This window comes from Lepisosteus platostomus, chromosome 4 (assembly GCF_059453375.1).
Source record: "Lepisosteus platostomus isolate fLepPlt1 chromosome 4, fLepPlt1.hap1, whole genome shotgun sequence".
In the NCBI taxonomy this organism is placed as follows: Eukaryota; Metazoa; Chordata; class Actinopteri; order Semionotiformes; family Lepisosteidae; genus Lepisosteus; species Lepisosteus platostomus.
In genome coordinates, this window is record NC_142614.1 from 54,618,955 (window position 1) to 54,637,517 (window position 18,563).

Here is an 18,563-nt window from a genome sequence, read left to right on the forward strand (position 1 = left end):
ATACAAAATGTAAACGAACTTTGTTGATCAACACTTGGTGTGGGTGACTGACTAATTACAACATCCCAGGATGAGGCACGTAGGGCTGGGCGATATGGCCAAAAACATTATCACGATAAAAAATTTCATATCAGTCGATATCAATAATTATCACGATAAATGTCAAATCATTATTTCTTTCAAGTTTAAAGGCAGATTTTTTCTCCTGAGTGAAAGTTGAAGAAACCAGTCAGTAAACTGGTCAATTAAACAACTTTTTATTTTAAGAACACAACAAACACTTGCCAAACAGCAGAAACATTAAACAAATCTGTTAGCTGCCCGGTCTGCAACACGCACGCACACTTGCGCAGTATTTTTTGCGCATGCGCATATCATGCCCAAAGCATAAACATATATATCAAACATTTATCGCACTTTTGTTAAAATTATATCAAGGAAAATTATATCGCGATAATTATCGTTATCGAATTATCGCCCAGCTCTAGTGGCACGTACCAAAAGTTATACTCAACTTAAAGCTTTTGTGAATTGCTCCTTTTCTATTTCCTAGGAGTTCTGAATTAGATGGATTATTTATCTGAGCAGATTAAAACACAGTTTATTGAGAAAAAACAATGAAGTGAAAGTTATTTCAATACACCAAATGTTTCAATATGGAAGTCCAGGTGCTTTCTGGTTACTTTTTTGGGAATTTATTTACAATTTTAAGGGGAACTACTTTATACTGACTCAGTCTGCTTAATGTGGCAGCAAGGCTATTATTATTATGCTTAGGATTAAGTACTCAGAAAAAAAAGTATAATAATGTTTCTTTTGCCTTGAACAGAAAATCGCCCTGGCACTGTTTAACTTCATCTCAGTTTCTTAGGAATGTTGAGGAGATAGGAGACCCACAATTAAAATGGGCTGACTCACTAAAACAAATGAGGACATTGTAAACTGAACTCCTCCTGGCACCCCCAGTGATTAACTTCCCACAGCAATGCCTCTTGGGCAGTAACTCCCAATGGGAGACACAATTGCACACGAACCCCAGATGAAATAGAATCCTCCAATAAGCAATGTTAATATTCTCATATGAGCAATATTGCCAGTTTTCATCAAAATTAATCCTAGCAGCCCTAAGGTTCTCCTTGAATTTTCTGTCACAATTTTTGGTTCTGTAAATTTTGAAACTGAAACATTTCACTGTACACTATGCCTGGCAAAAGATCACTAGTCTTTCTAGGTAGACTATTGTTTTAAATGTCACACCATGCCATAGTTGCCACAACAAAACTGAAACACAGTTAATTTGTGTGCTCCTAAAAACTAGAGCAACAGGTTTATATTACATAACCCCTAAATTCGTTTTTCTTTTTACGCTTGATACATTTGATAAAGAGAATTTCTGGGTGACATTATAAATTCAATTCTTCTTATAAAGTGCATAAGAAACATTACTTAGACTTCTGATGTTTATTTTGTATAATGATACATTTTTCCATAGCATCTAATTGTATTGCAACATCCTTCAGTCTTGTTTGTGACAATTAGATCACAGAAAGGAAGGGAAAGAGAACTAATTGTTTTTTTTTAATGATCTATAATTTACACAGTCCTGTAGGGACCTGAATATCTGAATATGTGCACAGCAAAGCTGGACTGTAGGAAAGTCCACAAGTTATATAGTGTGTCCATTGGATGACACCTAAGAGACATTATTTCTACTCCAAATTTTCAGGCTATGAGCCTGCCAAACTTATTCCTCTGAGATCATGTTTTAAACACATTAGCATTACTGAGATTTTGTTGTTTATTTTGTGGGATGATACAAAGGAGAAAAGAAAACTTGAAAGGTTTGATTTCTACCAAGAAACCAACAAGGAAAGATGTACAATGTACTTTACCAATTAAAAAGAAACTGGAAAATGGTTTCAATAAATATTTATATTTAGGAACTCATGCATTTTTATTAAAAAACAAAGGCTGCTGAGAGAATTCTAATTTTAAGCAAACTCTTTGAAGATTCCACTTGTACAATGAAAAAAAGTACTACTAGATTGATGGCTTTATGTGACAGAAGAATATTTTCCTTTTGTATAGGTGTTATTCATTCTTACTTTGTGTAATAACATAAAAACCCCTTGAAGTACCCTCCGTGGTTTCAATATAACTTTCCTAGGTTTCTGTTCTTTGCACTGACTGATAGTTTCCACATCCTCTGCAGAAACAGTGCCAATATTAGTGTACAAATCAATCTTAATCAAATTTAACAATCTATAGCATAGCAAAAACATGGGCAGACATTTAGAAGTGAACAAAGGACTGCAAATAAAACTAATATATGAAAGCTTCCAATCCTTAAAATGACACATAATAATACATCACTGACATTTAACATTTTGACTGTTTTCTTGTGCCAAACCTTCAGTTGTAGTTACTGTAATTATATGAACCTAAACAACGCCTACAGTGACTTGGAATAATACGCATATGTAGTGTTTACTTTTAAACTGCAATTAACCTAATTGTGTTTATTATGATGCAGTCCACTGATAACCCAAACAAGGGGCACTATAAATGTAAAGTTGCTAACATTACAAAGAAAATCACCTTTATATTCAAATCAACATCCAATGGAATCAGTTAAGAGATCAGAAGTAAATGTCTAGCAACAACTGAAAGGTATTCTGCTTGAGGTACAGAACAGATTCATCCCAAGAGTAAGTAAATCACAGGCTAGAAAACAGTGACCCAGATGGTTTACAATAAATTGAAATAAAAATAAAAAGCATCACATAAAATGACTATAATACAGGTTCCACTTAAAGGAATAAAATAAATTGCAATCACAGGAAAAAGGATATATACTGTAAAAGAGAAACTAAAACTGCAATGGAGACTAAAATATTTTTTTTTAGTATTACAACTGAAAAATGAGAGTAACGAGAGAAAAAATGTTTCTGGGGTAATAATGAAAACCATCTAGATGATGAAATGGAAATTGCTGTTGTACTAAATGAATATTTTACTCATGTATTTACCAAGGAAGAAATAAACAACAAGCCACAGGCTGAGGAAGGATAAAGGTTTCTTTTAAATGAAACAGCCAGAAGTGCTACACATACTAGAATCACATTAGATAAATCTTCAGGGTCTTATGGTACTATATGATATATACTTAAGAAAACAAGAGATATGATTGATACTGGCAATACCCATGGAGCGGAGAATTGTTAATATAGTTTCCATCCATAAAACTGAACCAAGTAATTATAAGCCAATAATTCTTACTTATAATGTATGTTAGATTATGAAAATCATGTTTAGAATAGGGAAAGCATCTATATGGATCAGAGTTCTAGGGGAAAGGTAGTTCTAACAAAGAACTTGTTATAGTTCTTTAAACAAGGAACACAACAAACCGGACACACACAAAGCAAATTAAACCACTCTGTATTTCAGAATGTTTTTGATAATGTTCACCACAAAATATGAATTCTTGATTTGCTGGCAGTAAGCATTCAAGGTAATGTTTGTATTTTAAATGAGAACTGGTAAACTGATAGGAAACAGGGTACAGCAAATGTTCCAGTTGGGGTTATGCAATTAGAGGAGTGCCACATGGATCTGTATTAAGACCACTGTTTATCTTAAGTTAGATTCTGGTCTACATAGTAAACTAGTATGAGGATGACAGTGCAATAGGATGACTTCCAAATGTTTTAGAAGCAATAAGGGAAATTCATAAATTATTTAGAGAAATTCAAGATGGGGTATGCACCTGGTTGATAACATTTAAGACAGACAAGTAACAGGTTTTACATGAAGGAAGCAGAAACAAAAAGGATGAGAAATGCCAAGATTGAAGAAGCTACTGATGAAAAAGAATTTGTAAAGTGCCTATGCTGAAATATTCAAACTAGGAGGAAAAATGACTACTGTAGAAATTCTAGAGCAAATTTAAAGAGAGTCAGAATGTTAGGATACAACCTGTCGTTAAAAGAATGGAATTTAAATAAAGGGATGTTATGTTAAAAACACATGTCACCACATTAGATATTTCATTCCTATGAAATGGAATAAATCCTGAGAAGAGCAGCCAGATACATTCCAAGGCTTAAAGCACATTTTTAGTCTAAGGAGACTGCAATGGGACAAGATCTGAGTGTTTAGAATCTTCAAAGGCACTGACAAAGTCAACCCAATGGACTACTTCAGATTCAGCAGTGAAACACAAAAAAAGATGAACAATCTATATTTTTTACATCTTACTATCCAGTCCTAACACTGAAGCCAAGACCCAGCCTTAGTTTCAAGAAATAGCAGGAATGAGACCCTATGATCAATTTAAATACTAGCAACTAAACGGACAATGTAGATAAATGGCCTCCTCTCCTTTGTAAACTCTTATGTAAACTCTGATTTTATGTTCTATTACCCTGAACAAGAGCTTTGAATAAAAATGGCATCTAATATAAAATAATTAATCAAATAATTAAATGCAAACCAATACAAAGGATAATACTGCATAACATATTGTCACTAATGAAAATACAAGGCACAAAAGAAAAAAAAAACACCATGTTTAGTTTCAGTTTATAATGAAACTATCAAACTAATGATACCTTTGTGAGTAACTCGCAGTTAAAGCACCTAACAGAAACTCAAACACAACTGCTATTAGGTAACTAGGGAAATCCCACAAAAACACCTTACCTATGGTTTTGTTTATGGCTTCATTATAATTTATGGACAATTAAGCTAGAGATGAAAATCATTTTCCCCCCACCCTTCAGAGGAATATGTTACTGATCTCTACATTTAAAAAAAGGAAGAATCCTATTTCATACTTGTTAATATGATAAGTATGAATGCAAAACTAGGAAACTAACACATTTAAATGCCCAGTACACTCATATATAAAACTCTATGAAAAGATTTGTAAAAAACATATGCGTACAGTACATGGCAGTGTTAACAAATTACAATAGGATAGGGAGGCAGATGGATTCAGCTTACTCTGCAGACTGTTCCACTCACGGGCCGTAATAAAATGAAATGACTCACATCCAAAGTCATTAGTTACTCTTGGGAGGTGGTTCAGTTTGATAAAAGTACTACATCATAAATTGTATAATGGCATAGAGCACCACAGTAAAATTGTTAAAGCATGAAGGTGTTTGCCCAATTAAAGCTTTGTAAAAACTATTTCAAATTAGTGAAGCTTTTGCAGGACAGGATCAATCAATCAAAGACTAAGCATCACAATGATGAGTGTGACAGGGGGTGACATTTATAAATCTTGCCATAACAAAATAAGGCATTTTAAGGAGAAAATGTGCTCAAAGCTAATTTGGTCATTCTAAAGAGAAACCTGTTTTGTTGCTATAGGGAAATTATTTATACTGTTAAAAATCAACAGTAACGGTGCACATTTAGGCCTCATTGATACCCAAGTAATAATTATTTAAAAGAAATTACCTAAAATAAAGAAATGGGGATCTGTTTCTGTTTGCTTTTTATTAGAACCTGTTTATTACTGTATAATATCTGTTTATCAGCTCTGAGATATATTAAGTTTTTATTTTTACCTTATTAAAGAGACTGAAGATTTTTGTACCATTTACTGTACTTATACACCTCAAGCACCATATGGAATTAAAGCTTTAGTTTCTGTATTGAGATTACTGTAAAGCAGTTTACTTTGACAAAGCATTCTTCTAAAAATTTGGTGGAGGAAGGAAACTGTGGTCGAGGATATTCTAGTTTGCAGAACCAAAAGCTTGCAATCTGTCTTACAAACTAGCTCTAACACTTCTCGAAACTGACTGTCAAAGAAGAAAAGCACAAAACTCTTTTCCTGTTTCACAAGATCATAAGACAGTTATTCCTACAGCATATATATGTATAAGGTAAACTGCAAATTTAACACATACCACATCACTGGAAATGATCTACAAATACTTTTTATAAACAAAATTATTTTATGTACTGTAATAGAACATCATCAACACTTTCAGAATCAGAGCTGATCTTTGCTAAACCTATACATAAAAATACAACCAAAATGCAAAAACATTTTCCTATCGATTTGAACCAATCATAAAACATGCAATGTAAGCTTTGATTAATTCAAGATATAAATCACATCTCTTAGAAGAACACAGCACGTGTTATCATGAGTTCCTTTAAAGTCTAAATTTAAAACAGTCCTTGTTTATATGGATTGTGGATCACAAGACCATTCATTTAGTTTTGTTCACAAGTTATTTTGTCACCACTTGGAACCTAAATTAACATCAAATGATTCAAAATGTACTGTATTACAGGAATGTCAAACCTTAAAAAGTCACCGCCTATGACATACAAATACAAGCTTGTTTTTCAAGTGCTGACTCAATCATGTTTTTGAGAACTTAAAGACCCAGATACTTCTCCACCTCTTTATCCAAATGTTTAATTTTGTGTCTTATCATTGCTGTTAAAAACTGACTATTAATCCCATCAAACAATTTTGAAGCCTATATAGAAAACTGTATTTTTACCTATTATTATCCAATTCGAAAGGAAGACATAAAATCAAAGATGTTAATGATCTTTTAGCACCTATATCTTAAAAAAAGATAATAATTATAATAAGTCCTTGCATTTCTATAGCATCATTCCTTCCATGAGATCTCAAAGTGCTTTACATATAGAAAGGAACTCACTCACTCACTGAAGCTGCACCCACCTTCTTGATACAAATTAGCCATTTGCATTCTAAACCCTTGTTTTTAATAGTGTTAATTTTGTTCATAATTAACAGGTCTCAATTGTTTTGTCAACACATACTGATAACAGCACCTGCTGTGGAATTTTTCACAATGTTCTTTTAACACTGAGACGGTTTCAATTAAAATATAGGAGAGTGTCTATTATAATGTCTAGGTTAGCTCATGAGACAATTATGCATACCCACTGTGGAATTTATCCAGGATACCAGGGTTAACAACTTCTACTCTTACAAAAAGTACTATGTGATCTTTAATGACCAAGGAGTCAGGATCTTAGTCCTATAGCGTTATTCCATGGTACTGTTTGTAATAAAAAAGGGATGTTAATCTCAGTACCTTAGCTAAACTCCCTGTTTAATGTCTCATCCGAAGGGGCAGTACCTCTTACAACGCAGTGTCTCCTGCCACCAAACAGGACCATGGTTTGGAAAAGTCTGGTCCAAAGTGAAGAAAGGCATGTACTGGTTCTCTAATACCATTAACAGCATCAACCTCCTTCTTCTTAGAGGTCTCCAATTGTATTACTGACCAATCCCAACTTTCTTTAGCTTCTGAGATCTGACAAGATCAGGCAACAAGGTGATAAAACTGTTCTTGTTAAATATATATGTATGTATATGGTTTGCATGCTTAATCTGTATATTTAGACACCATTTTGAATAATTTAAGTAGCAAAGATACAACTTGTAAGCAAATTTCAAAATGTCTTCCAAAACAATGATAACATGAGTGTTCTCTGATAGCATCTTTTCTACACACAGAGTGAAATTCATAACTACAGTTCACTCCACTTTTTAAAGCTACAGTACTACAAAACCTGAAACACTTTTAGACAGATACACATTATTCAAGAAGTTAATTAAAAACGTAACTGTTCATGGTATTTGTGAACAATTGAAGTATAAGGATTTCACAGCCTTATTATTTGGTTCTTTAGACTGAAGTTTTCATTGGAGTTCCAATAAAAAGAACCAAACACCTGAATCTTATCTCAATGATCCTGCTCCTCGTAAAACAGGCAATAAGTAGTATAACTAATCAATCTAGCATGTCTTTGGGAAGTAGGATAAAACCAGAGTGCTTCAAAAAAACTCAAATGAAGGGAAAATTCCACACAGAAGACAACTGAGCCCAAAACTAAAGCCAAGACCCAAGAGCTCTGCACACTGGCACTCTATACAGTATACATCAGTTTCTCAGACATCTCAGACATCAATACACTGGTTTAGTGGTTTATTTAAAATTAATCTGGTATATTTAAGTACAATATTTTCTGGCTCCTTTCTTCTCATTATGTATACATCAGTACAAGTATTCATGTTTGATAAAAACAGTGTTCCAACATTTTCATTAACTCGTAGTTTAATAATAAAACATTGTGGCAATACCCTGAACATGATTTTGCATGAAAAAAAACAATATTACACCACTATCAAATCAAACTTTCCATCAATCTTCTATATTATATACATAACATAAATATAGGAATATATTTATGATAGAGACAGAACTATGAAAAGAGTTGTATCAAATTATAAATCATTATGTTATTATTAATATTAAGAATTTTTCATTTTGTTTTGAAATGCACTCATCAATGTCAAATCTTTTTCAACCATGAAATATAAAAATAGCATTGCAGTTCCTCTTTAGGAAACTGTTGAAATAAGTTATTAGGGGCATTCGACATAAAAAAGTAGAGGGCCTAAAACCAATTGAATCATCATAAATTTATAAATCAAAACAATATGACTGTTAAAAAACCTAGGCCTGTGTCACACTCCATGTAGGATAGTGGCAAGTCAAAGTGCTATTCAATCTACAGGATTTCTGCTTGAGGTTCACTGCATACCTAAACAATTTTGATTACTTTTTTTAATCCTTGGGTGTATGTATATATGTAACATAAATATGTGGATGTCCTCAGACACACAAATGGTTTCAAAGAACAGATTTAATAAAATAAATCAAGAGATAAAATGCCAGTCTTGAAGTTATGAAAGAGCGTGTTGCAATGTTCAGTCATGCATGCTCTAGCATGCCATGTCATGCCTTTCTACAGCACTAAATGGAATTCCTTGGGGGGCTTGACTCGCACACTTGTGTTGATTAAGAGGCACAAAAAAAAGTTGCCACTTCTGCTATCCTCAACGGCAGCTGCTGACAAAGAACATTACCCAATATATGGATAGGGTTTGTACCAGGATAAGAAAGACATGTATCCCATTCATCTTTCCAAACATCTTTCTAACTCCTCTTTTTCAGCTTACTAAGTTCTAACTGTGTTTACTGCACTGAAAGTCCTCCATTTAAAACAAACATTCCTTTAAATTCATATTTGCCGTACTGTGAAAGTAATGGTTGATGGCACACACAATGATTACATTGAACAAATGACAACCAGAGTAGGGCCCTCCTGTTTCCTAATACTTATAAATGTAAAAATATATTTTCTAATGGTGACAGTCTTCCCAACATACAAATACATTTGTATATTTTTGTGTGGCACAAATACACAAAGATCATAATGTTTCTAAATGCTTTGCATTTTTATAATATTTTTTAGAACTTTTGCATTACTTCACCGAGAATAATTCATATCCGCTAGACTGTCAACAGCTGAGAATATTTAAAGCATTTTACCAATTAAGAGCAACTGAAGCAATGTGTTAGTAATTACATGAGACACCCAGGCTGTTCTGCAACTCAAACTAATTGCACCTAAGTATAACAGATCTATTATGCTTCACTGCTGCTCGATTTCACAAGTAGCACACAGAAACACCATTCATAAGTAAAGTGTTAATCTCTTCATAGATTAGGAAAAGACATAACAACCATAATAGTAAAGTTTTTCAAAATAATTTTATGATGCCATACGTAGAAGTGTGAACTTTACATATACTAAAGAAACTAGTAGTACAGCTACATTCAAGAGATATACACAAGCGTTTATTTCTTGATAAATCTAATTTATAAACAGTTACAGCACTAAAACACCATTTTCAAGAAAAACAAAAACTCTTCGAAAGATCAAAGAGAGAGTAGTATTTCAAAACACACGTTTCATTCAAGAGAATGGCAACGAAAATGACTGCTTGTTGCACGAAGGGAATGTGTAAGCTTGTCTGTCACTGGTTAACATAAAATAATCGATAACTTGTCTTGTGAAATGTTTTTTAATAAACCGGGAAAAACATTTTGATCATTCACATTCTAATAAGACTTAGAAACAAAACTACAACGACTATAACGCAAGGCTCTATATTAAAGCTATCACCCATCGTCGTCGTGTAATTTCCTCTGTTAATACGTTTCACCAACATAACTAATAATATACTACGCTACAGTTAAAGGTGTTCCGCGTTACAAAATGAATACATATACAATCTCATTACGATAGGATCCTTGAGTTCAGTCTACACAACATTGCTGCAGTTCCAAAATCTTAAAATGAATTTTATTTTAAAAAAAAACATACGATGGTATCTTACTGATACGGTATCCCTAAAGGTAAATAGCATACGTTTCGGATGTGACTATAATCCAATACTGTGTGCCACACAACAAAAGGTGTTGAACGAAATTGTAGGTTTTAAAAATGCTTCTCTCCTTCATGCCACTTTTTCAATCGTTTCTGCTGGTTAAAGATAAAAAAGGTTTCTAAATCATCAACCACTATATACATCAAATGTGTTGAGTCTAGCTTTTGAGTTACAGTACCAAAGGTAATGTGCTCTGAAACATCTCGAATACATTTTAGGAAATTTGGAATTACTCCTCTCTTCAAAAAATAGTTTTAAGAGCTAGCTTACCGACATTGCATTCCCTAGTTTAAGTTTATTTTAACAATGCCAAATGCTGCTTTTTAAAGACATTATATCGCGGTTTTGATCCGTTTCGCACGTTTGCAAACAGTCTGCTGAGAAATACTGAAAGCACACAAAATTCAAACTCTCTTCAAAGTTTTGAAGTCGATCTGAGTACTTACTGTGTGAATAATGTCAGGTCCTTTAGTTGATAGAAGCAAAGTCAAACCCGATGCTTTCAAAGAAAAGCTGCTATTCCTGAAGACTTTTGTTGTTTACCCAGTATACACATACAATATATTGGGGACTGTGGCTAAGTATGCTGAGAGGGAGTCGCAATGGACGATTTTACAACACATCCAACTCCAAAGTTTGACAGCGGAAATACCACCCCTCTCCCGCAGCCCCAACACCCGACTGACAACTAGTATTGCCAATCTATGTGACGAAATTATTCTCGTTTTAAAACCAGTGGGCGCCTCATGATTAAAAAATATTTGGGGGAAAAAATACGATTTGAGCTTTCTGCTTAGCCGCTCTGATTATTATCTGATATTACCACATAAAACGTACGGTTTTGTATTTTAAATCAGTCAATAAGAAACGCATACTGTATAATCACAGTGGAGTGAGACCCTAACATTCAACCTTATTGACAACTATAATTAAAATGTTCATTTTGACTAATATTTACACAATAATTAACAAGAATGACTTCACAAATGATTTTAAGATTAATTCAGCAGCCCGCTCAGTTTATAAATTTGTAAGGAATCCCCTTACAAATGGTGTACTTTAATATACTTTATAATACATCCTTCCCATGAACCTTATGCTGTAAAAACAAAGATGCTGTATCATTGCACAGGAAAAGACAACTAACTGACTCTACCTCTATTCAATCATTTCTGATCAAAATGCCTTCTTAAGACAAATTTGTTTTAAAACTATTGCAGGGGTGAGAGTTGTGATCTTGTGCATTTTTTACTTATTGGGAACAACATATATAGATGCAATTCAGGCATGTAGTATTGATTTTGAAAAAAAAATAGAATCGTTTATTGCTTCACAATATTTATAAATATAATTGTTATATACAAATTAATATATTGTGAAGGATTAATGCATACATTGCTTTGCAAATAATATCTCTTTTCCTATGTTGTCCCATTTTGTGACAATTTTCTAAACATAACTAATGTTTTTTTTAGTTTAAAGTTTAAATAACTAAATGTTCTTTAAATATCTTTAAACTAGTTCTTAAAGAAATACATTTCACCAATCATCAGGTTTTTCCACAGAGTGCCAATAGGACTCAAGTCAGGAGTGTGACTAGGCCATTCAGCAACATTCACCTTTGTATTCTTATGCCACTCCTGTGTAGCTTTGGTATTGAGTTTCTCCCACTGAAAGGTAAAGTTTTGTCCCTGTTTTAGGTCTGAAGCAGTTTTTCCTTCAAGAATTGTCAGTGCATGTACATTTCTCCATCTATCTTCTCATCTCTTGACAAGGTTTCGAGGCCCTGGTGATGTGAACCAGAGCTACCATATAAGATAATGCAGCCACCACCATTCTTGATAGCAGGGATGGTGTTGACTAAGCAATGCACTATGTTGCTTTTGTATTAGAGGTAGTCCCAATTTTGTCTTGACTAACCACAAAACCCTTTGCCATGGGTTTGCAGTGTCACTTTGGTGATTTGTGGAAACACTTTGCAGGATTGACCTTGATATTCATAACCCATGGACATTTTCTCCCATTTTTGCCACTGAACTCTGTAGCTCTTTCAAAGTTGCCTGACTTCTCAGCTTGGAGGGTCAACAAGGTAGTGGGTGACTTCCACTGCTTAATGATCAATTTTACCATGTTCAAAGAAATTATAAAGGTCTTTGAAATATTTATATAAACTTCTGCTGCCCCTTGTCTTTATACAAATATATCGCTGAACTATTTTCATGCTTGAAATTCACTGATGGATCTCGCAGAGAGGTGTATTTATTCTGAAATAATGTGAACCATGGTTATTGCACACAGACAAAAGCCCTCTTAACTAATCACATGTTTTTTTAGGTAATTTTGGCATCTAAATTTAGTTTTGCCACAGCAAATGGGTTTGAAAATTTTGAACAGGGTTTGAATGTGTGAAGTAGGTTATGCATATAATTAAATTGCTACTTCAAACTGTCATGACTGGAACCTTTAAAACAACAATGTGAAAATTGTTCAAGGGTCTGAATACTTTTGCAAAATACTAGATATTTTTATATATGCAACTACTACACTGATTAACCCTTATAAGGGCAAATCAGCAGTTGTAGTTGCTACTTTAGAAAATTAGAATTCTCATTAGATAGTTCTGCTGCTAATGTTGTGAAATACAGCTAATATTCACACTCATGCAAACACACAGACTAAACAAAATGACATTGCTTTTTTATATTGCTAATATTTATCAAAGTCATCTGATATGCTTTAGAATAAAACTAGACACTATAGAACAGTAAGAGATGACAGTCAACAAACCTTTCTTTCAAGACAACCTTATCCATTTGCATGTGGTTTGACCCTACATCCTCCTAATCACCTTCTCCTTCCAGCTGTTTTAACTACTGTGCTTTTTTGCACATTATAATACCCATGTATACAGAAAAATACCTTACTTAAGAGTTCAGCAGATGTGCACCCCACATTTCATCCGTCCATTTTCTAACTACTTTATCCACTACAGGGTCATGGGGGAGCCGGAGTCTATCCTGGCAAGCAATTGGTGCATGGCAGGGTACACCCTGGACAGGACACCATTCCAATGCAGGGCACACAGATACAAACGCACACACTCATGTCAGGGCCAGTTTTCTTAGAAGCCAATTAATCTTATCATACTGTATGTCTTTGATTGTGGGAGGAAACCGGAGCACATGGAAGAAACCCAAATAAATACAAAGAACATACTAGTACAAACTCCAGATAGCACCTCAGGAATTGAACCCAGGGCCCCAGCACTGTGGGGCAGCCATGTTACACTATACATTTACTGGAAAACAAAGTTATATTATTGTAAGCTAATAAAAACCTTCCAAGGAAAAGCAGCAAACCTTTACAGTCAGACAGCAGAAGCAAATTTAGTCAGCTAAACAAGCCAACTGGCCATTCATCCTTGTAACCTTTCTGTATTTGATGTTAGAAGAAAAATCATTTTCACGAAACCTCAAAAGGAAATAAAAAAAGAGATAAAAAGATGGACTTTAGAACAGGGAAAACTAAGAGTATGTTTTTCTAATGAAGACCTTAAACACTTAATTAGAACACTTTATAATAAATGCCTTGCCTGGCTTAGGGTGCTTAATGTTCTGACTAGCTTTAAGTTGGTTACTATAGTTTTTTATTTTGTTAAAGAGAACCTTATTTGATTGTGCCAAGAATGTTTTTTTAAGCCTCTAGAGCACCTGTCCAAATGACAGGGCACCGTGTATTCAGAAATTGACAACACAGTCTTGCTGGACTGGCTTTTCAGGACCAGCCACCCTGGGTCTTAGACCACAAAAAATGTAAAAAATCAGCCTTTAAGCAATTTTAAGCATTCTTAACATTATTTGGATTTTTGTTAGCTTTGTTGCATGGACATGGGTATTTAAATTCCCCTGATTTTTAGTGATGTGCTTAGCAATTGCATTTTTTTCAGCATTATATGAGGATTTATCTATATTTCTGAATTATAATTTTATTGTTTTAGAATGAAAACGTATATAACTTATAACATTTCACTGATATAAGTTGCAAAGGGTTAATTCCATGCTGAAAAGTAGAAAGAAAAGACCAAAAGTGCGTGTTCAGATTTGTAGAAATCCTACCAGGGCTGCCAAGGCATTTTTAAAGTCAGAGTTACAATGAAGAAGAATTGATACTATTATCATATGTTTTTATTTGGTCTTGGAACATAGATTTTATCTGCAAACTTAAAATGACAGCCTTTCAAATGATGACACTTACAATAAACGATAACCAAACTGCACCCAAATGTTACAGTAGCCATTGATCTGCAGATTTTGCTTTTATCTATTTGGTTTCTAAACCCATGGCCATTCCTTCATCTCTTTTATGGGTTAATTCATTGTCAGATGTATCCTAAGGATAACAAAATGATACAGAATAACTTTTAAATGTATAACGCTTTTCAAATATTTATTTAAATGTTTGTGATCTTGATTTATGAACACATTAAACAGTTACAGTACCCTTACAAGATTACAATTTGAAAATCAGAAACTAAGGTTTTACAATGGTTGAGATTAAGAAGCACTATTGTCCATTTGCTATCTCAACAAAAGGTTTGGCTAGTTACTGTACTCTTTATATTACAACAGGCCCCATCTTTACCCATAATTGATCTTTACAGATTATGTAGAGTGCAGATGGCAGGCACACAAATGATTCATAAGTATTTTGTATAAGGCTTCTCACATATTTACATTTCCAAAATACTTGTATAAATTACACTAGAACTATACTGTAGCTTACTACAATTATCTTGTTCAGGATCCATTGTTCTAGTGTCCACTTTTATCAAGTGTTATAACACTATTAAATCCTCCTTCTATACATACAAACTACAAATCCGATTAATTTATAATGTTTGCACATTTTTGTTCTATTAAATATACAAGTAAATGTACTGTAATAGCAGAAAGTTCAAAAGAAATGTCTTTCACAAAAATAATTGTCAGAAAGCCAAAGCCTGAGGTTCATTACATTTTTTTTCTTTTTAGTTTTTAGTTGCATTGCAGCCAGCCCTTCATACACGTACACAAAATGATAATACAAAACAATCATTGTAAATTTCATATCCGTTTTTTTGCACGAACTGAGTGGTATTCTACTTCCAAGTTGGGAACACATCAAAAAACCTTAACAAATGTACTTAATAATATAAATCATATAGTTTCACATTTGTTTGTGAACCTCAATACAGGTCCAGGTGAAAACAGGGGAAAAGTCCAGCTTATTTGATATCACATACTACCGTTATACAATGTAATTCTCTGTAAACAATTCTTGGTTCAAATACATTTCATGCATTCAAGAGAATACAGTAAATAGTGACAAACGGCTACTTTGGGATGGGCTGTTACTGTAAGTTAAGAACATAGATAACCAGAATTTTTTCCAAATAAATTCTTGTTTCTGTTTTTCACAGGGGACAAAAAGCCTCTCCGAAAAATTGCCTTATTCTTATTAATGTAAGTGTAATGACCACAAGAATAAATGAAATTCATCTTCTTACAAAAGAGTAATAATCATGATTAAAACGGAATTTGATGCTTTAAACGTGATTTTTCACAGAAAATACTCATCCTTAAATCAAACATGGAGAGGTCTTTTAGGTACTTCAAAAATGTAGTCAAACTCTGTGGTTCAATGCAGAAAACAATATAAAAATATCTTGATCTAACATTAAGCTTTTGGAACAGAGTCTACATTTTGTTGTCGAGTGTGTCAATATTCATAACTGCCGATCTTGGGGTTTAAAGATCCATGACTTTTCAAAAGAACTTTTTCACTTTTGCATTTTAAATTTTACTTCTTCCAAACAAAGCTTCCACAGATTTGAAAGAATGTTTGAACTAACAAGGATTTCTGAGATTAGGTACAATATTTAAAACAATAAAAACTGCAGTATTAACACAGCAAGTTTAAATGTGCAGAAATACTCCAAGAGCAAATAATCAATTATAGGAAACTGGACCCCAAAGACTGGATTCATTCTATAAGATAAACTGACATACAAGACGAGTTGTTTTTGTGTACTTTACAATATCACATAATTTAATTTTATGCAGGCATAAAAGTCCTAGTCACATCAGTTACTTCAAAATTTAGACAGTAAAATTCTTATAGTTAACTTAATCTGATATTACATGTTGATATACAGTTTTTTCTTTTTACATATTATAATTAAAAATACATGTAGAATTTGTGTGCATATTCCTTGACACCATTTTAAAAATTAAGAAAAAGCAGCATGAACCTTTTACTTTTCTTTTTGCTATAACTATACTACTGTCATAAATCAAAGTTCTGTACCACTTCCAATTCTCATAAGGCATCAGTGCTTTCAAGATGCATCACCTTTTAAACAACCCAAAATCAGCAGATTATTTGAAATAATTTGTGGCATAAGTGTACGATATATAACACATTGCACGTTTAAATGTGATCTATGATGACTGCACTCTCAGAGAAGTACAGTTTAGACATTATAGAATTAGTTTCACATCATTTTTCCAGTCACCATTCATTGTGCTAAAGCGGTCAGGAAGAATCCTCATCTTCATTGTGCCATCAGCTCCACAAGAAAAGATGTGGTTTGCAGGACCGGCCTCTATCTGCATGACCCCAGTCCCGATGTTTCTAAAGATGGACTGCCGAGCATGTTCATTGAGGAAGGTATGAATCAGACGATGAGTCGATAAACTCCAAATCTTTGAAAGAGGAAAAGGTAGTATTTAGATATTAGAACATGCAGAATATTTATTCCTAGCAAGTTCCTACTCAATCTTGATTCAGAAAACGAATAGATTGAAAACAGTAAATCCTGGAAGGAAAGTCAGCACTTTACCAATTGTGCACATCGGTATGGTAGGATATCCTTTAAGTGATGCTATGAAAAGAAAATAGTCCAATATGTGTTGAAAGCAAATCATAGGACTTGCTCCTAAAACTCCTAGAATTGTGTATGAGATACTGTAGATCTTAGTGGTGACAATACCTTAAACTGGAAAAGGTAAGTATTAAGAAAATAATAAGCAATAGTAATGTCATGCTACTGAGGTGAGACTTGTAGCTCAATCACACAGGTGGATCCTGCACATTGGTGGTGGTGGAGGGGAGTCCCCATTACCTGTAAAGCGCTTTGAGTGGAGTGTCCAGAAAAGCGCTATATAAGTGTAAGCAATTATTATTATTATTATTATTATTATTATTATTATTATATTATTAATCCACAAGCATGGGAGCACTGGGTGAAGCCTGAGCATGGGTGCACTGAGAGTGTGTTGCTGTAGCAGGCTGGGAAACCAGAGTGTGATGCACACAAACACAGTTGAGGGTAGTTATCCAAAACAAGCATGGGCCTTAACTGGGAAGACAATGCAACAAAACACCAAGAGATAGATTGCGGAGACAAGACAAGCCATGGTCTGAGATAAGAAAAACACAGGAGTCAACACAAAGCCAAGGGGTGATCCGGGAGACAAGGTAAGCAAGCAGAAGTCAGAGTACCAACAAAGCGAAACAAGGGAAACAAAGAAATGGAGCTCAAGGGGCTCAGTGTTTAAACTCAATGAAAGAGCTCTGAGCTCCCTTTGTTTCCCTTGTTTCTCTTTGTTGTTTCACTGTCAGGTCTGAGTATTTATACTGAAGAGCACCTGGACCGACCATGGTTGTAAACTGACACCAGGTTGCTTCAAGGCTCCAGGTGACTTGTTTCCTCAATGGCCAACCAAGATAGGGAGATAGGTGAGGATGACGTAAGTGGCTGCCACAACACAGCTAAATCAGTGTCATAAACATGGCTGTACTCCCCACCCTTAAGCATCAAACTCCAGAGATTTCATGGAGAGGTCAGATGGGCCTCTCCATGAAATCGACAGATCTTTTGGCTCATCTTCCACAATATACTCTGCAATCACAGATGGCTGTGTAAAGTGAGAAGTTGCTGCAAACTCTGGCGCTAAAACATGCACTTTGGAGCAAGCAGGAGTCAAACCACTGGGAGTTACAGTGTTCAGGTCAAAGAGCAAGAAATAACTCTTCTCACAAAAACCTCAGGACCAAGGGGCAGAACTGAAAGAGCAGAGGTGGGGCTGCCACTGAAGCAAGAATGAGCAATACAGCACTGAGCCGAAACTCTGCCTGCTTCATGGCATCAACTGTGTGGCGAGCAAGCTAGTTCTCTCAGGCCCATCTGTTACAATCCCATAGCTGAAGGCTG

At 34.3% G+C, this 18,563-nt stretch overlaps 2 protein-coding genes across 12 annotated transcripts in view; both read right to left on the reverse strand.

The window, feature by feature from the left end:
• LOC148673445 (tumor necrosis factor alpha-induced protein 8) overlaps positions 1-10,964 on the reverse strand; it is a 37,967-nt gene extending 27,003 nt beyond the window's left edge. Inside the window, exon 1 of the mRNA XM_088629897.1 lies at positions 10,756-10,964. Within this exon, the coding sequence (XP_088486023.1) occupies position 10,756 (1 nt within the window). The 5' untranslated portion in view covers positions 10,757-10,964. The remainder of the gene's footprint in view (positions 1-10,755) is intronic.
• A 3,763-nt stretch (positions 10,965-14,727) lies between these two features.
• dmxl1 (Dmx like 1) overlaps positions 14,728-18,563 on the reverse strand; it is a 95,168-nt gene continuing 91,332 nt past the window's right edge. For all 11 annotated transcript variants that reach the window (XM_088629909.1, XM_088629908.1, XM_088629901.1 and 8 more), the window contains one exon: positions 14,728-17,052. In XM_088629909.1, the coding sequence (XP_088486035.1) occupies positions 16,828-17,052 (225 nt within the window). In that variant the 3' untranslated portion in view covers positions 14,728-16,827. The remainder of the gene's footprint in view (positions 17,053-18,563) is intronic.